Source organism: Sebastes umbrosus, chromosome 6 (genome assembly GCF_015220745.1).
Source record: "Sebastes umbrosus isolate fSebUmb1 chromosome 6, fSebUmb1.pri, whole genome shotgun sequence".
Classification (NCBI taxonomy): domain Eukaryota; kingdom Metazoa; phylum Chordata; class Actinopteri; order Perciformes; family Sebastidae; genus Sebastes; species Sebastes umbrosus.
Window position 1 is genome coordinate 18,997,659 of NC_051274.1, and position 25,870 is coordinate 19,023,528.

The 25,870-nt window shown below is 40.4% G+C and overlaps 2 protein-coding genes across 2 annotated transcripts in view; both read right to left on the reverse strand.

The window, feature by feature from the left end:
• znf512b (zinc finger protein 512B) overlaps window positions 1-255 on the reverse strand; it is a 35,602-nt gene extending 35,347 nt beyond the window's left edge. The window contains exon 1 of the mRNA XM_037772801.1: window positions 1-255. The gene's annotated coding sequence lies outside the window, so the exon portion shown is untranslated.
• A 5,052-nt stretch (window positions 256-5,307) lies between these two features.
• The window catches only part of samd10b (sterile alpha motif domain containing 10b), a 61,005-nt gene continuing 40,442 nt past the window's right edge, over window positions 5,308-25,870 (reverse strand). Inside the window, exons 3-5 of the mRNA XM_037773946.1 lie at window positions 25,661-25,829; window positions 17,542-17,682; window positions 5,308-6,981 (exon numbers count right to left, since the gene is read on the reverse strand). Coding sequence (XP_037629874.1) covers window positions 6,959-6,981; window positions 17,542-17,682; window positions 25,661-25,829 — 333 coding nt within the window. The 3' untranslated portion in view covers window positions 5,308-6,958. The remainder of the gene's footprint in view (window positions 6,982-17,541; window positions 17,683-25,660; window positions 25,830-25,870) is intronic.

A 25,870-nucleotide genomic window follows, 5' to 3' on the forward strand; every position in this document is an offset into this window, starting at 1 on the left:
CTCGGGATTATTTCTCTCTCTGTTTTTTTTTATACGGATATTATCTCGTCGGCGGCGGCCGTGTACAGTATTACAGTAATGTGTGTTGGGTCATGCGCGTATCCACTCCTCCACCTTTGACAGTTGCAAACTACACAGTCTTGAGGCACAACTTGCAAACTCTCGCGTTATTATTATTAGTATTATCTATATCGAGCATATTATTAATAATAATGAGGGGGGGGGGTTTCTGTCTAAGCTGCAGTAATAGCTGCCGGTTCGTGCTGCTTCTCTTCTCGACGTAACTGCGCTCGTTCACTGACGAAAAAAAAAAAGGGTCAGGGGCTGAAATTCCTCAAATCAACCTTCGCCAAGTATTTTAATCTAGTTTGCTGCCAAAATGTTCTCCCCCATGCGTCCTGCAGCCTATTGCAGCTTTATACTAATATATCATATATAGTCCAATGTGTGCAGGCATTACCTTACTGTAGGCCAGCCACTCTGCAAGGAATAAACCACTGGAATAACAAAATGTGTTTGTTTTAAAGCTCCACACATCAGCTATATATATGCTCATGCATTATATAAAACACTAATTATCAATCATACAATCCCAAAATTCAAGGTCAATATTAACACCATGTATTAACCCTATTGATGTTAATAGCAGCTCGATAACACACAGGCCTACAGTCAATGCAATATTAGCTATATATATATATATATATAGGCTACTTTATTGATCCCAATTTGGGAAATTCTTGTGTTACAACAGCAGGGTAACCAGGCAATGTACAGGAATATATATACATATCAACACTAGACTTTAAATCTATAGTATACACAGTATAAAGAATATATTAGAAGAATTAGATGAAATATGAACATAGAATAACAATACATTTATATTTTACATTTATTAACACAATGTATTAACCCTATTGATGTTAATAGCAGCTCAATATCACACACAGGCCTACAGTCAATGCAATATTGGATTTATAATTTCTGTATATAAGTTGACTACAGGCTATGTGTGTGCAGGCATTACCTTACTGTAGGCCGGGCACTGCAGGGAATAAACCACTGGAATAACAAAATATTTATTTGTTATGTTGTGTAGTCTTAAATTGTGCAAAACAAATAAACAAATGAACACATCAGCTATATATATGCTCATGCATTATATAAAACTGATATTTATAATAATCAATCCCAAAATTCAAGGTCAATATTAACACGATGTATTAACCCTATTGATAATAGCAGCTCAATAACACACACAGGCCTACAGTCAATGCAATATTGGATTAATAATTGCTGTGTATAAGTTGACTACAGGCTATGTGCACACTCCTGGCATCCCCCCCATGTAAGTCAGCTAATAATACATGTTTAACATATGGTGTGTGTGAAGCCACATCCTCCCCGTATCACAGCTCATACAGATGAATCATTCATAGCATCATTGCCACCTCACTGGGTTTCAGTAAAAACAACACTCTTCAGTCTTTGATTGGTGCCAGTCGTCATGACCTAATATTTCCTATTAAACCATCTGAAACCATGATGTAATGGAGCCTATGTATGAATAATGCTCTCAGCATGGCCAGTGGAGGGCAGCAGAGCCTCATTTTTGTAGCTAGATAGATAGATAGATAGATAGATAGATAGATAGATAGATAGATAGATAGATAGATAGGCTACTTTATTGATCCCAATTTGGGAAATTGTATGTGTGACAACAGCAGGTTAGCCAGGCAATGTACAGGAATATACATATCAACACTAGACATTATATCTATAGTATACACAGTATAAAGAATATATTAGAAGAATTAGGTGAATTATGAACATAGAAAAACAATAATATTTACATTTGCAAAGTGTGCAAGTTACAATTTTTGTTTTAAAGTCAAATTAAATGAGGTAGTAAACCAATGTGCAAATTCCACATGTGCAAGATTATTAGGTTACACTTAATTTTACAGGTCAGAAAATGTCATGGTAATTAGGTGATAATTAGCAAGTAACCTATTTTAAATTTCTTTGGAATTACTGTCAAATTAACCCAATATTTACCTCAAAATGAGGCCCGTAGGCTTGAGAAGCAGCTGTGCGCTGCTCGTCATCGGAGGTGGAAAATAAAAAAGACACTTCTGATCAGGCACAAATCTCCCGTTGTGTGTCTTATTGTCTACACAAATGTAACCTGGTAGCTAATGTAATGATTCAGGGAGTTTTTTAAAGAAGTTTCAAAGAAGTTATTTGCTAATTAACATCTATTTACCAGCAGACATGGAAATAAAGTATATCAATTAACTTTGTATTCTTTTCACTGGAAAAGTATTAAATTAATTACCAGCTATTTATTACTGCTTATTGGGAAATAGTGGAATATAATTATTAAATAATGTTTATAAATATATATATATAAAATAATAATAATAATAATAAACAGTCCAGAGTCGAGTCCCAAGTCAAGACAACCAAACAAAGTACTTTTTGATAAATTTTGAGGTAAATATTGGGGTAATTTGGCAGTAATTCCAAATAAATGTCAAATAATATTTAATATTATTGAATTGAATGGCTATGCTATTTCTTTTGTATACTGTCTTAAAAATATATCATGCCAGTGATTATCATTTAATATCAATATCAGACTTTATATTAACAAGTTTATTGTTGCAACTGACAAAAGATTTCAAACACTTCCAGATTTGTAATGTCCAGTCAATGTTTGTCTGCATCAATCTTCCACTAGAGAGCAGTACTGTCCTGCGATTTATCAAGATCAGCTCTTAAACCACATAACATGAGCCCCTATAGCATGTTTGACACTTTTAAATGTGCTGTTGATTTGTCACGGCAGTGTCGTGTGTGTTACTTTGATCTCAGGAGGCTCGAGGGGATAATCAGCTGGTTGGTGACACGCTGAGCCTTGCAGGTGTTTCACTCTCGGCTGAGTGACAACTGCCATTTTCCTGTTAAATCTTCCTTCTGCTCTCTTTAATGGCCGCTGATGAGTATTTCATGCGAGGCCTCGTTTGACCCGTGATTAATTCATTTACCGTGGCAGTGATTTATGTTCCCACTCTTCCTCTGCTGAGCGAGCAAAATGCTTCTTAATGGTTTTTAAAACTGGCCAGGTGGAGTGGTGTGTGCCCTAAGAGGCTCTTGAGGAGTCCATCCAGCAGTCGATTGTGTTATTCATCTTTTGACCTTTAAGTTGAGTGAGCGCACATGCACTTTTTTTTTCATATACTGATTTGCTTTGTAGTGAATATTAACACTTGGGTGCTGGCCAGATAAAATTACAGTCTTCAGCTGTTTGCGCCGCTGAGCAGCTCCACTGGAGCAGCTGCTTAAGGGCTGCTCAACAGTAGCTGATGAGAGAGGACAGAGTGTTTCTCATCATGTTTCAGTGCTGTCAGAGGACTGAGATCCAGCTGATCAAAGCCATGAGCAGATAACGATAAACAAGCTGGATGGAGAGCCTCGGCCGTTTGGCTGCTTTTTAGAGACTGATGACGAAAGACGAGCTTTGAAAAAGAAAAGACGCTTAATAGTAAACAGTAACCAATTAACTGCACCACCCGACCATCTGCTCTGCGGATTTATTCTCTGTCAGGGTTGAGAAGGCCACTGTTCACTGGATCTGTTTATCATACATGTGCCTTGTTATCAACTGGTGAGATGCTTCACGTCTCTCAGTAATTGGATCCCAGTGTGTGTGTGAGCTAGAGACAGAGACCAGGTGTGTGTGTCTCTTTAGTGAAGCAGCACTTTGCATTTACTGAGTTAGAGTCGTGACTCGAATGACAGGTCAGAGCGCAGAAGTTTGAGACACATGACAAATATAATGTGCAATCACTGTTCAGCTTCGGATTAGTTGCACTTTCTCTTTAAACTGTTTTCCTTTCTTTGTTCAACACATTCTTATATGCTGAGTGATGAATGAATGAATGAATTAACGGAAGGAATTAATTGATTAAAAGCAGAAAGGAAGGGAGAAAGGAACAAACAAATCAAGCAAACAAACAGCAGAAGGAAGGTGGGATGGAGGGATAAACAAAAGTGAGAGTAAGACAGAGAGAAAGAGGAACAAATATCCACAAGAGCTGTGCAGTATTTCTTGGATATGGGGCCAGAACAGGAAAACTAAGAAAACTTTGGGGATTTGAGTTGAGGGTCACTGAGGTGAATCCCTTTTGTGCCATTTAGATAAAAGCAGTTGGGTTTCTATGTGTGTAGGTGTAAAAAAGAGAAATAAAAACACACAGGGGAAAGGGCAATCTGGTAGTGTTTCTGTATTCTCTCAGTATAGTAAAACAATTTATTTCTAAATTTGTGAATAGTTTTTTTCACAACTCTACTTAAAGGAACAGTCTGTAACATTTTGGGGGACCTAAAATTAACCGAAATGGAATATAATATTCACAACTATGTTTTCATTTGTGTATGATCGCCTGAAAACAAGAATTTTCATTAGCTTCAAATTAATCTGTTGCTCCTAAAGTAGTGTTATTACGGCAAGGATGGCCTCTGAGCGAGGTGAACAGCGTTACCACGGTTTTGAACTCGGCGGCTCACGTTACCGCAGTCTTGGAAAGGCAGGAGTGAGCGGAGGGGTACTCAGTTAGTTGCAGTCTGCAACCATACCACTAGTTGTCGCCAAATCCTTCAGACTGTACCTTTAAGTGTGTCCGAGATGTATGGGAAAAAGAAATGAATATTGTTGTGACCGAGAGGGTATGGACATAAAGTCTTATTGCACAAATTTCATCCCTCAGTGTTCCAATGTTGTGACAGATGCAAAACTAAAGAGGGATAACTTGCGTTTATTTTGGGATTGACCAATGATAGATTTATTTTGGTCTGATATTTTCCCAAAGTACATAAACAAACTATGCTTCCCCACAGAGACTTGGCTATTTTTGCATGAAACAGAGGACACTCTATCACTTCTCTCTTGTGTACAATCAGCTTTGATGGCGGGAACACTGCCAGCCGCGATGAGGACCCGCTCCCTATGTAGATATAAACGGCTCGTTCTAAACTAACGAAAACACAACAATGCTTATTTTAGGTGATTATACACTAAAGGAAACATACTTATTAATATTATATTCCATTCCTGCTAATAGATCCCCTGAAATGCTACACACAATGTTAATTTTTTACTTATTTCTGGCTTTTTGACTGCTGCTTTTGTATCAAACATGTCCCTGTGTTTCAGTGTCTGCTGATTGACTATAAACTCAAGAATAAAACAAACAGAAAGAAAACAGTATAGTAATACAATGTGAAAATCAGGACCAGCAGTGAATCTCAATTAGTTTATTCTAAAAAGACAGCTTTCATCATGTTCCATACCATATGTCTTCATATCTGTAAAGCAGATAAATAGGCTTCATTTCAAACAGCTCATCAATCATCGGACAAAGTAACCCAAAAAGTGTTCATATTTACAGTTCATCAGGTAATCCAAAAATAATACAGTGTGTTTTCTCCCTTTTAACAGTCAAATACGTACTTTACCCAAAGACTCCCTGTCAGAGAACGGGTGGAGGGGAGGTTTTTGTTTGTTGGAAGTTTATTTATTTATTGAATTTATTTATTCATGTGACTTAAACATCTTCATCATAAATAGCTGTCTGCTGCTGACATCAAAGGTGCTCGCTTGAGTTGCGCCGGTGGAGTCTCGCATCTGTAGCTGTCGTATCATTTTGATTTCTGAGCATTTGAAATCACAGTGTCACACCAGGGACAGGAAGTGGGTAGAACACAACAGAGGCTTCTCCTTTTTCTTAGTATCTGTGTGCGAGAGATGAAATACAGTATACAGTATAGCACACACAAAGGACTGAAGCTATGAGGCTGGAAAAATACTGCCGCTGTTACAGGCATAATGTTTATTCCCATCAGCACACACTCATTCTCGCATCATTTATCCAATGCAGCGCTACTCCACTTCACTTTTTATCATTTAAATTATTGCTTTATCAAGCATAGACAGTGATTATCACATTAACTCTGTGTCCTCGGGATCCATTCTATTCATAAAAGACTACTGTTACAGTATACGCAGATTTACAGTGTATGTTATTCTACAAAGCTCATACTGTATATATATATATTTCTAATTTCTCACTGCAGATCAGTCGCAATACAAAAAGACTGATTGTTGGAATGACATTCGGCGTAAAGTGTTATTGTTGATCCTCCAAACCTACGATTCCCAAACTAAAGTCCTGAGAGGAAAACGTGAGTGTGACCTGTGAATGAAGAATTGATCAGGATTGTATTTGGCGTTGGTCAAAACCAGCTCTAATTCCTTGTGAACAGGCTTGATGTTATAGCTTCAAAGGGAGATGGAGATTGACTGGAGGTTTCCTTCACTTTGGATCCAGTGGCCAAATGGTGGCGCTGCATGTAAATCTAAGTTTACACCATAAAAAGCATCACTGGGCTCAAAGGTTAAGGTTATACAAAACCATGCCAAAGAGTTATTCATGTAATGACCTTAACCAGAAGAGAAAGAGAGAGGAAAACAACTTGAATCCTGGTGGTGCACATGTAAAACCAAAATAAACCCAAGTGTTCTGCTGAAATTGTCTGATCCGAACGAGACAGGAATCCAAAAGGAGATTTTCTGCGATCAAGCATATACCAGTGACAGGCCTACATCATCACTAGGGTTGTGAATCTTACATCTTATCACTATGTTACAGTGGGTTCCCCTGCCTTGAGCGGGGCTTTGTCGCTGCCTCAGTGTCTGAAAACCAGATTGGCCGCGCTGAATGAGAATCCTCGAGACCGCTTGGCGTGAAGTCTATAGGCTTGTCCTCGTCCCCTTTCACTCGCCGATTCTCCGCTCACATATCTGAAGACAGCAGCTCTTCCATGGCTCCTAGAGATGTATTGTGACAGGGGATGAGGGGAAAGGGGGCTGCCAAATGGATCCAGGGATGAGCTAAGAGAAGTTTCCAAAAGAGGCTGCAGAAAGAGGGGAGAGAAGGGGGGGATACATAATTAGGATCCACATGGATAGAAAAAGTAGAGGTTAAAGTGCAGAAATAGTATGCTTGTCAGTGGGCAACTCCGGGGTCAATTCGGAAGTGCCTTAAACCCTCAGTCCCAGGGTCCCAACGTCACGCCGTCATCACGGCTTGCGCTCCAGCCTCCGTTTGGGTCTCATTCACATGAACGGAGGAAGGGAAATAACTCTGGATTCAGCTATTAGTGTGTTTTACAACTTTAAAAACTTAATTTTTGAAATAAGGGCTATTTAGGTGTTCGTACTGGGAAGTTGATTCACCTAAAAAAAAATGATCCGCTTAGTTAGAGACGTCTCTTTCCCAATGTAAGTCTATGGGAAAAAGTCTTTTTGGGCCCAATGTCATTACGTGATGGACACGAAAGTTGCAGTTCCGCCGTTTGGCCACTACGAAAGTTGGGATCGACGACCAGCGCACTTCTTGGGGGCTTGGGGGCGACTCCTCTGGATACAAAAAGAAGTCTGATTGTATAGAAGTCTGTGAGAAAATGACTCTACTTCTCACTTGATTTATTATCTCAGTAAACATTGTAAACATGAGTTTATGGTCTCAATCGCTAGTTTCAAGTCTTCTTCAATACAGCATGATGTTCATTTAGTAAATTATGGTCCAATTTAGAGTCAAACAGACCATAAAGCAGGGGATGCTTTAGGGCGTGGCTACCTTGTGATTGACAGGTCACCACCACGGCGTTGTCCTGTCTGCGAATTGTCCATGTTTTCGTCAGCTATTGTGTGTTTTCAGTTCATGAAAGTTAATTATAACATTTTGGTCACCTAAAAATGTCTTCGCTGCACCCTCTCATGTCACTTCAAAAAACAAGATGGTGACGGTCAAAGACCAAGATGACAACGACCAAATTGCCAGATACAAGGCTTCAACAGTCCACAAACCAATGGGTAACATCACGGTGACTATGTCCACTACTTATTTACAGTCTTGTCTTTGCATCATGAAGCTGTTGAAACACACCCTGCATTGAAAACACATCAGTCTCATCTACTTTTCAAAGCACAAGTGTGGGGCTCATAACCTTCCTGAATCTGTATGTGACACCTTACTCCCCCAAACTCTGTTACTGAATAACCAAGTAACCAGTGTGGCTGCCTGGCCTCTCCTCGTGTAACACACTGCACTCAATCACAGAGCCACAACAAGTTAGAGAGTGATGGTTGTGCATGAAGATTGCTGCAATGTCGCTATAGTGTAGGTAGAGAGAAAGACACTGAGATAATGACACACAAACTGTGAGAGGAAAAAACTGATGTTTAAAAATCAGATGCAGAGATTTTATCTATAAAAAGTGTAAGGTTATAGGACAGGTTTGACACGGCAGAAATAAGGGCTGTGCAATTAATCAAATTTCAATTTCAACAATGATTTTGGCTTTCAACGATTATGAAAACAAGATAATCGTCAAAAAACGATTACTGTGCCGCGACTACCTGGACTGTTCTGTGCGTCAGGGGTCTGTGGCGATGTCAGCAACCCATCCGACCCATCTTGAACCATGGGCCCCGTCTCGTTTACCATGCTTTGTGGGTGTGACTTTTTTGCCGTCATCACCATTTATATCTATACAACTAATGTGTTTATGATTAAATTGTTTACTAGAGCACAAAGTTCTTCATAGATCTAGCCTCTTAATTTTGTTCCCAAAGTGCACCAGATTGATGCATTTAACTTTAAAATGTACAAAATGTTCTTCCTAAATGCATAATGTTTCCAAAGTCAATGATTAATCAAATAATCGTGATCTTAATACTGACCGAGATAATCATGATAAGGATTTTTGACATAATCCAGCAGCCCTAGCAGAAACTATGACATTAAGCAAATCGGCATGTAATAAATAGACTTTTTTCCCTCAATGTCATGATCTCTTTTTCGCTGGAAACAACAGATGCGACCAGGTGGTTTACCTGACAACTAGCCAGTTCACTCCATCCTGAAATGACACCAGGAGTCAGTGAGAAGGCAGACGTTCCTCTCCCAGACTGTTGGCATTTCAGCTCTAAGCCCTCCATATAGCAGAGGAAGACGTGCCACCTGTCTCTCTAGCCACAGACAGATGTAACGCACTGGAGTGAACCTGAACCAGGAAACTCTGGAGAGCGGCAGAAGGATGGAGAGAGAGGCATTGATATGACTAGAGGCTTGCACAGACACAGAGAAAACCGCTTCTCTGATAGAAACCCTTTTTAAATGAGCTCCCAATGGAGTCGCCACAGCCTCGGTGCAGCAGAGGAGGAGAGAGGCGCATAGCAAAGCAGCACTGAGGAGAAAATGACATGTTCCTTCTTTTTCTCTGTCTGTCAGAGTTTCATTCATATTCTAATTCAGAGCTACAGTTCAGCTGGCAGGCACCACACGGAGCGCTGAGTAAAGCTCGGCGACGATGGGTAACATCACAGGAGCGTTTCAGAGCAACAGGGTTACCAGGACAATCTCCCACGGCAACCGAGGCGCTGCTGACAACATATCTTTTGATTTTGGGTATAGGGGTCACGGGTCGGTCATCCTGTTTCAGCTAATTACCGCACTGAGTCTGAAACATGCAGCAGATGGCTCCACACAAAGGCATACACCGACTTTGATGAAAGTTTGATGTGTTGAGAAGGAAGGAGGGACTGATTATAAAAATATACTAACAACCAGAGGCTGAGAAGAAGAAGGAGGGCAGATCCCCCACTAGGCTCTGATCTGAATCCTCCCTCCCAAAGTTTTCCAGATGTTACAACAAGCCCTGCGTGGTTCCCACTACCCTGAGAGAGCCGCTGTATGGCTCTGGGCTGTGGAAGACATCATCCCTACTTTTCACAGACTGACTGATATATAACACAGCCTAGCCTGCTGAAAATATATGAAATACTGTAACAAGTGAAGTGTCTAAAGAATACAAGATTCATACACAAACACAGCAAAGGAATGGATTTCACAACCATGAAAGGGTTATGTGCAAGAGGAAACATAAACAACAAATAATGCAATGCAAACTGTAGCAGTGAAGGTTGAAGTGGTGGATGGGCCTATATACTGTATGAACATTTGCATTCAACTTTGATTTGATCTGATTTGAATTTCCTCTCTGCGTGGATTGTTCACTGTTAGTGGCTTTGAGTAAGTTTTGCTGTTTAACCTGAAACTTTGCCCAAAGTTTAAAGTGATCCTGACTCAAACAAATCTATGTTTTGAGTTTCAAACCCTCAGCTTCTGTAGACTTAAAGGTGGCTGCAAAAAAGTTTATAGCTTCTTGAGGTTACAATGGATGCCAAAAGTTCGGAAGAAGCATCCGAGCTGATAAATTGAAACTTTTAAAATAAAAATGAATCGCGATGCTCAAGTGAAAGGTGATTGAGTGCAGTAGGAGTTTAATCTTCTTTTTTAATCAAATAATTTTTTTAATAGCCTAAACTTTACTATTCGCTCACTATTTCATATGACAAACATGTAAAAATGCAGGCTGTTCTCATACACCGTTCATAGCTATAACTACAAAATGTAATGCAATGTACCTCGTATATATCCCACAAAATCAATTTGTTTGTAATCAACACAATCGTGAACCGAGAAGTATAAAGAGCAACAAACACTACATAGGGAGGAGGTCGGGGTTGATGGGTGGGTCAAACACCAGACTTTCGCCCAGAAGACTGGTGTTCGTACCCTGTATGCAACCAGAAGTCAACGTTGGTTTAATTTATTTTAACTTAACCACGATCTTTGTTTATTTCGAAAAGACTGGAGCGGAAATTGAAAAATAAGTTGAAAAATATCACGTCCGAGTCGGTTGTGGAAGAACTTAATTTCCTTTTATAACAAATAAGCTGTGATTCAGAGTTTGTGCTCATTTCATAAAATGTTTGCTGTACGAACATTTTTTTCCTTCCTTTTTGTTGAAACGCACAAAACATCTTAAAGTTTCAGATGCTGCGCTGTGTGTTGCACAAAACATCAAATTCATAAAAACATGGTTCCATTCATGTATCCTATGGTAGTGGTAAAGCAGAAGCTAGTGAGAAATACCCAGCAGGCAGCATTCTCAGAAGTGATCTGGAAAATATCTGTAGGAAGTGTTTCTGTTCACTGGGGAAGGAAATAAAAGAGGTCATGTGCTCATCAGAGCCTGAGGACACTTAGCTAATTTAACAAAAACACCGAACCTTAGAAGTCACTACAGTTAACCCTAAAGGGGCACTCCAGCGATTTGCACCTCCATTAAGTTGGGGGACTTATGAGAGACAGATTAAAAAAAGATTGATCATAGTTGGTGCAGCCGAAGCAGAGATTATCTTATATACGTCCAAAATCGCATACTATGCACTACATACTGAATATGTGTACTGTCGTTCAACATACTTTTGTGTGAATAAACAGTAGTGTGTATCTTTTTGGACGCACTGAGCAGTTATTTATGTCGTCACTTCCTGAGAGCCTCTTTGCCAGTTGGAGATGCGCAACCATGGTAACCCGTGCCAACCTCATGTGACCAGAACGATGATTTGTGAGAATCAAAGTCTGAATTAATTTAAAATATATATTACACCTAGCAAAGGGAAATCGTATACAGTTAAATTGAAGTGTTATTGATGTTACAGAGCTGTCCGTCAACGTCTGTTATGAACGTTGTCGTTACTACCGCATTGCATTGTTGGGATATTTATGACCGCATAGTGTTTGCATACTGTAATATTACACCAGAAATAGTATGCAAATTGTCTACTACTGATTTCGTACTAAGGTTTCGGATATAGTAAAAAATCTCACATACGGTTTTGGCGTCCTAAATGGCATGTTAGTGTCGAATTTCGGACACAACCATTGTCTAGTATGGGTCAAACTCCAAAAATGTCTGGGTCCTACAATTCCCATAATGTAAATCAATAGCATCTCCAGTTTACAATGCAGGTGTATAACATATTTTTAGTCTCAAGCCTAAGTCAAGCCTAAGTCAAGACAACCTCATGTCAGTTATACAACTATTTTGACAGGCTGATTAATCCTCAGCTTACCTTCATGTATAAAATCGGTGTAGTGCCCTTTTAATGCAAATTGAATTCTGTTAAACACTTCTCCTGAATCATTCAATTTACAAATCAAAACATCAGTAAAACATGGATATCATCTTCAAATACCCCTTTCTACATTTTCTATGGACTCTGTGAAACACAAAATATCTCTTTCAGTCAGACACATTTTTCATTTTCTTTTTTGAAGTCATACTCTCCTTTTTTTCCCTTTGGTTATTGTGTGGAGAACAACATTTTCAACAATAATTTGCAACAGAAGTAATGTGATTCTGTGTTAAGTGTGAAATGCTATTACAGTGCTTTGAGCAAGTGAGCCTGCTCCAGACAGATTAGCACAGAGCGGAAAGTGTAGGGCCTGAAAGTGCTATCAGACCGAGCTTTCTATCGCTATCCACGTTCCTTCATTAACCCCTTTACCCGTCTCATTTCTATATCTCTGTGATCTGTCATTCTCATGCCTTGTATTTTTCTCTATCTGTTCAACATCTCACCTCCAATCATAGCTCTGTGTCCTCTTTTCTCTCCTCTCCGTATGCAAATCTTATCCCTCAGGTGTTCAAGTGCTCTTTTCTATCATTTGTCCTTTTAATTTTGTATCACATATTTTATTTTCAAAAGGAGAGAGAGAGAGAGAGAGAGAGAGAGAGAGAGAGAGAGAGAGAGAGAGAGAGAGAGAGAGAGAGAGGGAGAGAGCACTTATTGCTTGTAAAGGTTCAAGAAATCACTGAAGAGTGCATTTTACAAAGCTGCTGATGTGAATAATACGAGAGTGTTGTAAGGGTCGTGGTAAATCGTGCTATCACGGCTCAGATCAGAGACAAACTCCCATCACGTTCAAGCTTATTTGTATTTTCATCCTCTTTTCTACAGTTATTGTGAGATCAATATTTAATCTTTGGTGAATTCATTGCAGATGAATCAGACCTGACAGGCGGTATGACACAAGGCCCCACTACTAAATCGCACCAGAATTGTAAATGTATTGAATATTTCAGGGAGAATAGCTGGAAGTGTGTGTTGGGTTACGTGTGGAGTACAGTGTGAACCAAAACAGCCTGCAGGTGCATTAGTTACTCTTCGACAAGTAATACTCTTTCTTTCTCGGTTCCAGCCCTCATTATCACCAGTGCTTCTCCACACATATCAACATTTGCTAGTCGAAACATCAGCATCTTTTCCATCCCACCTATATCAGCATCTTTCTTTTTTCTCAACCCCACAGTGTACAAGAGTCTGCAGCCACACTACTAGCTCTGTGAGGCTGCACTCATGCTCACAAAAACAATGTTAAAGGAACAGTGTGTAACATTTCAGTGTATCTATTAGCAGAAATATAATATAATATAATATTCATAACTATGTTTTCATTAGTGTATAATCACTTGAAACTAAGATTCGTTGTGTTTTCATTAGATTAGAATGAGCCCTTCATATCTACATAGGGAGCGAGTCCTCTTCACGCAGTCCGCCATGTTGCTCCGTCATGTTTCTACGGTAACCCAGAACGGACAAACCAAACACTGGCTCTACAGAGAGCCTTTCGTGTTTTTACGTTACCTGAAGGCCACCGTAGTTCTCTGACATGCTTGTGAAACTGCGGTAACGTGAGCTGCAGAGTGCAAAACCGTGGTACCGCCAGCCGCCGCCTGACTTTCGTTGCTCCTAAAGTAGTGTGAGTAGTCAGAGTGAGGCGAATGGTGATACTACGGTTTTGCACTCGGCTGCTCACGTTACCGCAGTCTTGGAAATGGAGGAGTGAGCGGAGGGGTACTCAGTTGGTTGCAATCTGCAACCACACCACTAGATGCCGCCAAATCCTACACACTGCACCTTTAAGTTGATATTTTGTTTACCATATTCATCCTCTCAGTTTAGCCGGTTCGCTTGCCAACATTTTCTGATTAGTAATAACACAAATAACAGCTGGAGCTGACGGGACTTTCTTTAGTCAAATTTAAACGTTTACCTGATGATGGTGCTGTCATGACAACGTTATTGCAATTCATCCTATGGGGAACATGGATGTCTTTGCCAAATTTCCTGGCAATTCCTCCAATTTGTGTTGAGACATTTCGCTCAAAAACACAAATATCAATAGAAGAAATGTAAGGGGCGGGCAAAAGTCAGAATGCTTCATCCTCGGGGGACCATGCACATCTGTACACATTTTGTGGCAGTCTATCAATAGTTGTGAAGACATTTCAGTCTGGACCAAAGTGGTGGACTGACTGACATTGCCATCCCTAGAGCCACATCGCTACCAAGTCATACTGCATGAGTTGTTTAGAGAAATTTGATGCCTGAACATGATTTTTGGATGTACCTCATTCATTTAAGTAGTTTGAAAGTATAGGCTATAGCTTGTTGGTTGCATGAAGTTATGCTGTAGATAATGACAGGACAGGTCATTTTATGTTAAACTGTTTTTTTTTTAATGTTTTTTAGTCCTCAGTCAGACCTTTAACACCTCTGCCCTCATCTAGCACCTTATCACCACCTCATCACACTCAGCAGTGAAACAACCCCCATTATCACCCCCTCAGCTGCTTCCCACCACGGCCTACTTTTATCACCTCTGAATACCCTCCAACCCTGTGAACCTCAGGTGTTTTATAAGGCCGCCAAATTAGCTTGCCCTTATAGCTTAGAGTCAGAGCCTGCTGAACTGGCAAATTACATTTGCATTGCTCTATTAATAGAAGTGTCCGACAGCAATTTAATTCTTTCTCCTCACCAGTCAGTTGTATTCCATCTCTCAATTTAATTCAGCTAGTCATAAAAAAAAAACAGTTTCCACTAATTGTCTAAGAGGAATGAAGTAAAATGATAAAAGAGGAATAATAAAACTGAGTGAGTTTGGTTGTCCCGGTGATCCACACGCAGCTGGTTTGAGTCTGACAAGGGACCTTCATCGCACATCATCCCCATGTCTGCCTCGTATGCTTTGTCCAAAATCACAACACTACGCACTACATACTCAATATGTGTACTATCGTTCAACATACTTTTGTGTGAATAAACAGTAGTATGTATCTTTTCAGATGAACTGAACAGTAATTTATGTCGTCACTTCCTGAGAGCCTTATTGCCAGTTGGAGACGTGTAACCATGGTAACCCGTGCCAACCTCTTGTGACAAAAACGACCGTTTGTGAGAATCAAAGTCTGAATTAATTTAAAATATATAATATGCCTATATCAAAGTGAAATCTTATATGTACAGTTAAATTGAAGCGTTATTGATGCTACAGAGCTGCCCGTCAACGTCTGTTATGAACGTTGTTGTTACTACCGCATTGCATTGTGGGATAATTATGCTGCCGTAGTGTCCAGCGTCAAATACTGTAATATTTCACCGGAAATAGTATGCAATTTGCGTACTGTTGGTTTCATACCAAGGTTCTGGACTTACTAAAAAATCTCACATACTGTTTTAGCGTACTAAATAGCATGTTAATATGGAATTTCGGACGCAATCCTTATGTTTCCCATCACTCTTTGTAAATTACCTACTTGTTGCTTAGCAGCGCTGATCTTTATTATCATTGCCAGCTCAAAGAAAGGGTTGTTTAGTTTGCGGTAACCCTCTGTGTGTTTCGGGTATGCATGCATTTAAAACGAGATTGAATGTATTTGTTAATGTTCATTATAATTGGATAGCAGCCCAGTTTAGTCCCACGTACGTTGGCTTGTCTTCCTCTGTGACTGCTCCTCTTGTTCTTTAATTGCAATTGGAGATTCAAGTGTCAACTTTGCTTTGTTAATTCAGGAATTAATCATGTTTTTTATCTGTTTTTCTTCACCATTCAGTCAGATAAGGTTTGTTATTTGATTTGTGTTCATTTCCCTTTTGAAAATGGTTTAAACTATTTTATATTGTGCTATTCAATATCTTCAGATGAATTGATTACATTTGTAAATGTCATCTCACAGTCAGGAGCCCATTTCTATGACTTGTTTAGTCTCTATAGATCACAGGGTTGCAGCACTAGGTTCCTTATCATTTATATCACATCTACCTCTTTCTCTCTCTCTCACACACACACACTCACTTTTCATATTGCTGTGGGGTTGTGGAGCTCTCACAAAATCTCTGGCTCATGTTGTGTCTACAATAACACTTTCAGGTCCCAAAGGTGGGTCACGGATAGATTAAAATGGCCATCAAACCCAAAATTGTTAATATCATTTCTGTCAAGCTCTGCCCTCAAAGCAAACTGTTGAGGGAAAAAACAGTAACAGCATGAGCACTGAGCAGCATGAATGATCAGAAAGTGAGAGTCTGAGCTTGACAGATTGCAAAGACCACTTCATTTACTTGTTTGAATGAAACTGGTGATTGTAAAAGCCCTCACAGCATCAGTTCATAATGAACAGTTGATGGCATAAACAACTTCATTGCTCTGCCTGAACTAACACTCCATTTTGGTCAAACGCACTTGCGTCAAGGGAGATTGGACCATTTAGGGAAAATGGTTATGCAGCAGTTATTTTCATCTTTTTCTTTTTTCAGAAAAGATTCTGCTCTCCTCGAAGAAGAGAACCGTCAAAACCTCCAGACAATTGTTTGCTCCTTCCTTGAATCCTAAACTACTGAAGCACATTGGAAACAATTTAAAGCAACAAGCATGTTGCACATATTTCAATGCTGCACATCCCCTCTCATTCGAGACATGAGCTCAGCCAGGATGCTGCTGCTGAATATACAGTAGGTCATGATCTTGAAGATTATGGCACCCAAAGGAAATCCTAAGTGAAATAGCTGGAAGGTGCATTTGGCTCTGAATACAAAATCATGAAACATGAAAAACTATGGCACTTCTCATCCATCAAAACATTAAATATGCCTGTATTATGGTCGGATTAGGGTTAAGAAATATATATTTGCACTTGAATTTAAGTGACTTTCCTTCTGATTGATAGGTAACTGTAGGCTAGTAGCTATCCAGGAACCTACGGGGATCATTTTGTTGCAAAACTGGAAGATTCAAGCAATCTCCAGGGAACATTTTAAATTCAGTTCTAGAGAAAGGAAATTGTGTGGATATTTCACTTTGATGACTCATAGCCATAAATGAACACAGAAAACAACCACCTATAACAAGCCAAAACAGGTTTGCAAGAAGAAAGCCATGTCAACTGCTGAATCCAGGTCAGCAGTGATTGACTGCACCAGTTTATTGATGGCCAGATAATAAAAGTGTTTACCGGAGCCATCATTCAGAGGCAGGGCAGCAAATCAAGAGCTCCCATCAATAAAACCACACACAGCCACCAACAATTGCACTTCGAAGTCCAACTCCACGTATGTCACAGCAGGCGTGCATGGTCTCCGACTGCCTCCACCCAATTTATCCCAACCCAGCTGCTCTCCACTTTCTTTTTGTTTCCCTCTCTCAAAAGAAAAAACACAATTACTCATAAATACACAGAAGCATGTCTCCTCACACAAACCATCTTGCTACTTACTTCTACTAAGGAGCTGCAAGTTGCGGACCTCTTCTCTGACCTGCAGCTGAAGGACTTGTTGGAGGACCTCCTGCCTCAGCGTCTCCTGGACGATTCCCATCCTCTCCAGCTTCTCCCCGTTCAAACGCAGCAACGCCCGTCCTGCCAGGAGGAGGAGGAGGAGTTTATGGATTAAAGTTTATCCACTACTTTAAAAAAATAGACATCTTTCCACACAAGTATTATTACCCTACAAGCTGAGTAATTTTCTTTTAGCCCATATATTTGTCATTTCAGTCAACCAGATGGGAGCATAATTTCCTAAAGAGTTGATTTTTCTATGAGCAGCCCACTGTAAATGTGTCAAAAGCACAAAATAGCAGCAAACAAACTTACAATTCGCCCAATACACTGGATACATCAGACCTGCACATACGGGTATTTCACAAAAAGTCAAGGCTGTGCCCCTTTTTGGGGGAAAGAAAAACGATTATCCCATAGACTTCAATGCAATTCGACATATGTTGGGATTGTAATTTCAACAAATTTGTATGCATTCATCACTTGTTATACAAACGTTTGTTTTATACACATGTCTAATAATTATTTTGCGACCTCGCCTGAACCTGAGTGTTCACATTACCTTAATAAATTAATGTTGATTGCTGCCATGTCCCTTCAGTCTTCCCCCGTCCAACACAGTGGTTGAAGCACATTAGGCTAAGTGTTGTCTGTAAATAACCAACGTGTTAACAGCCAACTGTTTGATAGGCTGAGATTTAGTAGGAGACGACAGTCTGATGCTGTTTTAACGTTAATGTATGACTGTATTACTGCAGCAGCCTCACACTCAAACTAACGTTAGCTACGTCACCAGCATCATTTAGCGATTTTCCACACTGACAGTGAATATTCACGTATCGTATGTGCCTCAAATCTCAGTGTGAAAGCCTCGGTTAACCCTCTACACAACAGCTTTTCAGCATTTTCCATTTTCTCTCATGTGACAGCGAGTTTCTTTCCCCCAAAAGGAAGTGCAGCCTCGGCCATGACACAATGCTGGTCTGGTCTATAGCTTGGAGCCATAAAGCCCCTCTATTATATCTTTTTTAGGACACGGCAAGGGAACAAATTGGAGATCAGCGTTTCGGGATTTATTGTTGCAGCAGCTTTTTGGCATAGCGTTATTACTATTACCAGTTCGTTTAAAGTAGAAGTTTGGAGACATATTTCAACTTCTTGTGGTTACGCTGTTACCGTTTATGAGGAACACAGAATTGTTTTCCCCCCAAAGGGGGCGTGGTCATGCGAGCCTACTTTAGATGACGTATTGCCGGTCTGATGTATACAGGCTTAAATTTACCATAGTTGCATTCCAGATAGATTAAACTCCCTGGTGTTATGAAGCCCTTTCTTTAAGGTTTGCACACATGTGCATGTGGGTTTCCTCTCATACTTCAAGCACAAGCGTCTCACTGGGATCGGAGACTTTAAATTGCCATTTTGTATGACTGTAAGGGCCCATCTATTGCACGTGCATTTATGTTGTAGATTCACTATCTAATTTCCAGGGGTACGGTGTGAATTTGCTGGTTAGTACTCTTTAGTGCAGTAAAGAGGCTGGCATGAAGATGATTGCTCAGTCTGGCTGGGGTTTTACTACAGAGTTTGGAAGTTAACCCTGGGGACACATACATTTAGCATACCATTACCCACAGTAAACAGCTTTTACAACCGAGCTGCACTCACACAGACACAAAGGCAATATGAGAAACTTAGACATTCATGTGTGGTAATACACACACACACACACACACACACACACACACAGGTTACTATGGGTAGGGGAGCTATGTCCTTCACCGGTGCAGACAGAAGAGGAATCCATCATACCTGCAGCAGCTCTGAACGAAGTCCAAATCATAATTAGGCTCATTACTCATGCAGCTCACTCTCCATATCATTCTATTCATTCTGATTTCCTTCCTGTGGACATCAGTACATCTTCTGTATCTCTGTCTGTCTCTCTATTTCTGAACAGTATGAGCATATTTCATACACATAGGAAACGTGTCTTTCTCAGTCTCTCATCTACACACAGACTCAAAATGTAGATAATAGGACACAATCATTAAACCGTGTTTGTTGTTCCTTTATTTTTCTACAGCAGCTAATAAGCATGTCTGTCGGATGATTGCAAGAGACAAGAAGACAGAAGAGAATAGTAAATTGAAGGAGAATAGAGTCCTATGCCCTTTGTCCCATGTGCCATGTGAAATATAAATATCTTTTACAGAGTCAAGTCCTATTTCATAAAACAGGCTGGAGGGCGGAGAACAGATTTATGTGTGTGATAGTGTGATAGACTGAGGAAGGTTCGTTGTGACCCTCAGTGGACCCAGGCCTGGGCTGTGCCTTTAAAACCATCTGTAAAAACTAATATAACATGCCCCCGAGCCATAGTATTCACAACATCTTGACCTCAGCAACATAGATGAGTTGTAAAGTTAATAGGACTGCATCAGTCCTTTGCCCATATTGCCTAAAACTAATGCTATACCACAATACTCTCACGAAAAAGTGCCAGTTTTCTTACCTCCACACACCTGACCAGTCACTGTGTGACGTGGGAGTGAATGTCAACTTGTTGGTTTCAGAAAGTTACAGCGCCCCCTGATTCTGATATCTTAAAGTTGCGGGGGGAGGGAATATCCAAAGCAGTTTAGGACTTCTAGACAGTCTTCCCATGTGTTTAAATGTATGACTCATCTGCTGACCGATGCACTCTCAAAAGCCAAACTGCAACTCTGTCTATTCCAGTCTTCATTTTCTTCCTTTATAACTACTCCACAGTGCATATAGTTGTGTGTGTGCCCTCTGGAGGTAATGTGAAATAGGATTTCAGCTTGAAAAACACATTTGATGAAAGTATTGAACGTTTAGAAAGTTAACTATTGAATTCAATCTCTCAGAGTCATAATGAAGTAGGAGTCAAATGTCGGTTATCATGATGGTTTGTACTTGTCCAGTTTCCTCTATCTACAGGGATGGAGGAAACGTTTTTGTTACTAAAGCTTTGTTGAAGTTAAGTGATTGATACTTTGTAGGCAGCAGACAGACTGAACATTATATCAGGAAGCGGCAGTAATTATGATTTTTCTTTCACATCCCAACTCTTTCAGATATGATAGCTCTCTCTGGGGCTCGACGAGCCAAATGAGGACAGAGCTGTCATCCAGTTCTAGCCTTACAACCAGATGGGCTGGAACAATCCAGACAATAGCTACCTCCACTGTGTACAAGCCTCCGACCCTGGGAGACAAAACCATGACAAACCAGTTAGCTTTTGTAATGGTTTAATGGATAAGTGTGCGTGTGTGCACATGTGGTTTAAAGACAGATTATTTACTTCTCCTCAGAGTCCAGGTACTCTCTGTGTCCAGCACATAGACAGGAACAACCGATTTTGTGTGAGCACAACCACCTCGGGGATACAACAGCTATAATTTTCCATTTATTTTGCGAGCAGTTTCAGTTATTTTTTTTTACACACACACTCAGTCATCAACCTCCTCGACCCATCTCCCCAACGGCCCTCTGGTGTGTGCTTGCCAACAGCAGTGCCAGTACGTCCTAGAAAAACTGCTGCCCTTGGTCTGTGTGTCTGCATGTGTGTGTGTGTGTGTGTGTGTGTGTGTGTACAAATGAGACAAAGCAGATGAATGGAGCTCAAATCAATTCCCCTCAGACAGACTTAATACAGCTCCTAATAATTGCCTGCAGATAGGGAAAGTAGTGCTGTCAAAGGGAGAAAAGAGACACAAAAACAAAAGCTGTTTCAATAGAGATCGTTTCTCTCAATTTGGCTTCAAAATAAATTGCTTATTTACGACGTCTGTGGGCGAGCTGGAAGCAGCTCTGCCTCGGCTATAGGAGAATAATGACACTTAAAAACCGTCTGAAAAGCAATCGGAGAGGCAGGAAGGTAAAGACTTCCTTATAGAAGAACAACCTTTAGATTAAACTTTTGATAGCAGAGCAATTCAGCCCATGCTGTCCCTGAAGGCCTACACGGAATTACATGTCTCTCAGCTTGTATATACAGGAGCACCAATGTAAGAGCGTAGCCCACAGCCACATTTACTATTTGTCCACAATTCTATATACCTGTATGTTTCTTCTATGTCTCCATCCTATCCTCAGCCTCATCTGCAGTTCACACATGGTATAAAATTGTGACCTACATCCATTTATATTACCATGATAAGGAAAATAGACTATTTCTGCAAGGCAGCAGCAACAGCTGGAATTCAATCCAGTCTGCAAGACCACATCTGGAGGCTTGCTTTTTGATCAGATCTCAATCTGTAAATGCAATCTATACATCTCGCGGTCATGAGAAAGTATCTGTACATGAGCTAAGGATAGCAGGCGACAGTTTAGCAAATGTCTGACACCCAAAGTCTTCGAACCTGCTGACCTACTGTACGTTTGTAATTCCAAAATGTTGACAACAAAAAAATGCATAAAATAAAAAGACCTGGCGCCATTATTCTGAGAACTCGTCTATGTGTAGATCACATTATTGATACCGGGTGAAAACAGGGCCTCTGCCACTAAATCACATACACACCATGCAGCCATTTTCCACTGCCAGACAGGCATTAAACTTTTACAATCTTCCAATATTGAGCGCAATCTGACGCATCACTTCTCTGCTGCAATTGCTAGTAAAGCTACAGCAAAGTCTACAGGAGTGGTGGAGGGACAGAGTTCAGATGCTTTACTTGAAGCGACACTATGCAAATTCTGAATGAAGAAATAGGACATTCATTCTTTGAGAAATGAAAAGTTGAGCTCATAAGCAATGAAACACACTTTGACTCAATTCAGTACACTCAGGTTTTGCTGCTACAGCCTTTTGGCCGTTACACGTTTATTTTGCGCGATGAATTCGCACGTCAATACATATTTTTTCGAACTGTTGTTTTTGTGCTTTTACATAGAACGCAAATATTACACGGCAAAGAAGTGACATAATCTTTTCTGTACAAGGTCGATTTTCTGAGCTTTTGTACCGCGAATAAAGGCATCAACCAATCACGTTTTGTGATACAGGATGAGTTGCGCCTACATTTATGAAACAAAAACTCGGAGGCTAGCTTATGGCCACTGTTTAGCAAAAGTTACATAGGATCACTTTCAGTAAAAGTAATAATACCTCTATGTGAAAATACATCTTCCATATAAAAATCCTGCAAAAATAGTGCTGAACTAGAATGGCACTCGGAGAGCGTAGACCCCTCTCTGTTCAGCTTGCGCCATCATCCACGTTTATTTTTTTGTTTATGTTGAGATCCGCTGTACGTATAGTGCAGTTGCGTAAAACACTTCATTCTGGACAGAAACAAAATAAAACTCTCCTAAACCGTCATCGTTACTCTTTCCAACAATCACCAAGTGTGCTTTGGTCAAACTCAACTATAATGTCACAGAGTTTAATGTGAAAAAGCGCAGATTCTACAGTTGTTTCCCCCTTCCCCCCGCTCTCTCTCTCTGAAGGAAGAAGGCAGGGTCATGTGTCATCAACGCGTCACGTGTTATACCCAGAGGTCTTAATGTTCTGGCTGATCGTAATGCTTAAAAAAATCCCTGAATCCGGACCATGATCTGGATCACCACCAAAATCTAATGGATTGTTCATTGTGCCACATCCCACCCCTCCAAAAAAATTCATTCAAATCCATCACGGACTTTTGGAGTAATCCTCCAAACGGACAAACCAACAAACCAATGCCGGTGAAAACATAACCTCCTTCCTAGGCCTTCGGCCTTGGCGGAGGTAATAACCCCTTCCAGGTACAAACTACTACACATGATATATGTTCAGGTAGTGTATTAAATAATCAAATATAGGTTATATATTTTGCATGCAAAACCTTAATTGGCAAACAACTAGTAACTACAGTTGTCAAGTAAATGTAGTGCAACCTTCTCTCTGAAATGTTGCATAAAGTTGCACAAACTGGAATATTCACATAAAGTACAAATACCTCAAAGTTGTCAAAAATTAAGAAGGGGTTTTGCTGCATACCAAAAGCAAATCAGGCTTGTCTGTCAACTAGGAGAAGCAATCACATGTGTGATATAGAGAACTCAATTCATCACTAGCTCCACATACATCACCGTGTGGTGGAATAAAATTATAATCACACTTCACACACAGTCTGACAGCCTATTTCCTGCTTCTGACAAGCACCCAACTGAATTATCTAAATCCTGTCTGCTCCTGCCAACAACATTACGAATAACAACAGACAGAACAATAAAAACAGTCGTGATAAAATGAATAAAAGTACAACAAAAGATAGTAGCATGGATCTTATACTAAATGCAAAAGCGAGAGACACTGAAGAAGCTACACTGATCTCCTCCGGCAGCTTGTTCCACTGTAATGGTTCCCTCACTGAGAGACTTGAGAGAGATACAATTACTTCTGGGTCACTGAACTAAAATGATACAGACGCAGAATCTATCTCTCGGCTGTTGGTGAGATCCAACGTCCTTCTGTTTATTGATGCCATTCTTTGATGCTCGACCGTACGCGTCAACAACAAAAAGACATATTGCCCCAACATTTGCACAAGAAAACACAGGAGTTAATAACCCAGGCAAAATGAAATCCAGCAGGACATCAGCAAGTGAATACATAAGGATAATTGGATCTAAGCCTCTTTCTCAGTCTCGGTTTGAGAATACATAAATAAAAATGATCAGATCAGAGCTGATGTAACTATGACAGAGGCAGCATTGCTAACCCTGAAGCTAGTGTGTGTGTGTGTGTGTGTGTATATGTGTGTGTGTGTGTGAGTGTGTGGATGCAAATGTAAGTGAGTGGTGGCTGACCCTACGGCGCAGAACAGCAATCTGTTCTTTGTGAGATGCGAAGGAAACTGCTCTACCGTCTGGTCTGTCAACGTGTGCGAATACAGTAAATGTGTATTTTTGTACACATTTTATGTACCTGCTCATGTGTGTCTATTGGGTTTGTGCGTATATGCACTTGCATGCACTTGTGTGGGCTTGCTAACAAATGTGTGAGTGTGTGTGGGAGGGGGTGCTGTTTGAACTCGAAACACGATAACCCACCATTTTTTCAGCAGCTTTCCCTTTCTTCTCCAAAAATAGGCTGCACTCCTTTCGTTACCTCACATGAATGCCTTTTAAATCTCCTTTGGAGAGATTTGGGTGTAAACCTGTTTCCAGTTGAAAAAGCTAAGCTGTGGAACCACGAACCTAAAAATAAAACTTGTGTGACATTCGGTAAGCCTTTTACGGGGTTCGGTTTGCAATGTCTTAGTCCACAGAAGCATCACTGCTGTGCTTAATAAAAGGAGCAGAGGTCAGTGGACAAGGTCCGAGGATATCACGTCTACAAGACCACTCCATTTCTGCACTTTTAATAGTTGCAAAGATGAAAATGATCTCTCATCACAACAAAAGAATCACAATCAGACACATATGGTTTCAGTGATTCTACAACATCTTCATGTGTTGTGTACATAGACTGTATATAAAGATGGACGACACGTCACTGTGACAATGACTACTTCACTCAGAGCGGCTGTCAATCACAGCTGTCAATCATGACGTCTCACCCTCTTTTTATAGCATCAAATAATTAATTAAAACCAAACTTATCAGAAAAATGAACAATTGAATATACATCAGCGTGATAAGAACTACCTAAAATGACAGAATCCATCTTTGGGACAAATTTATTTGATGTGGACTTTTTAGTTTGGCTCATGTCTCATCCGCTAACATGGAGGAGGCGGGATTTATGCCCTATACTGCAACCAGCCACCAGGGGGCGATCGAGATGTTTTGGCTTCACTTTTGGAGAGCTGACATGTCATCCATCTTTATATACAGTCTATGGTGGTAGTGTATAGAAGGGAACCAACAAACTGAGGAAACTCTTGCAAGATTGATGAGTTAGGCATTGATCTTGAATAGTTACGGTTAGGATGGGTCGTCGGGCAGCGAGAATTTGTGCAAGTTTTTGCAGATCTCAGATCAGATTTTGCAGTTTGCAGGTTCCCTTCTAGACACAACCGTCTATGGTTGTGTACAGTACCTGTGATGGCGTGATGGGAGAAGGCCTCTACGTAGGTCAGGTAGTTGTGAGGACAGTGTTTCTTAAGCCACTTGCAGACATCCTGCTGAGTCCACAGCACCACAGGTTTGGACAGACTGGACAGAGTGGGACTGGTGTGATACACAGTGAAGGCTTCACCCGGACGCAACTGCAACACACAGGAAACATTATGTTATAACCGTACAGTAT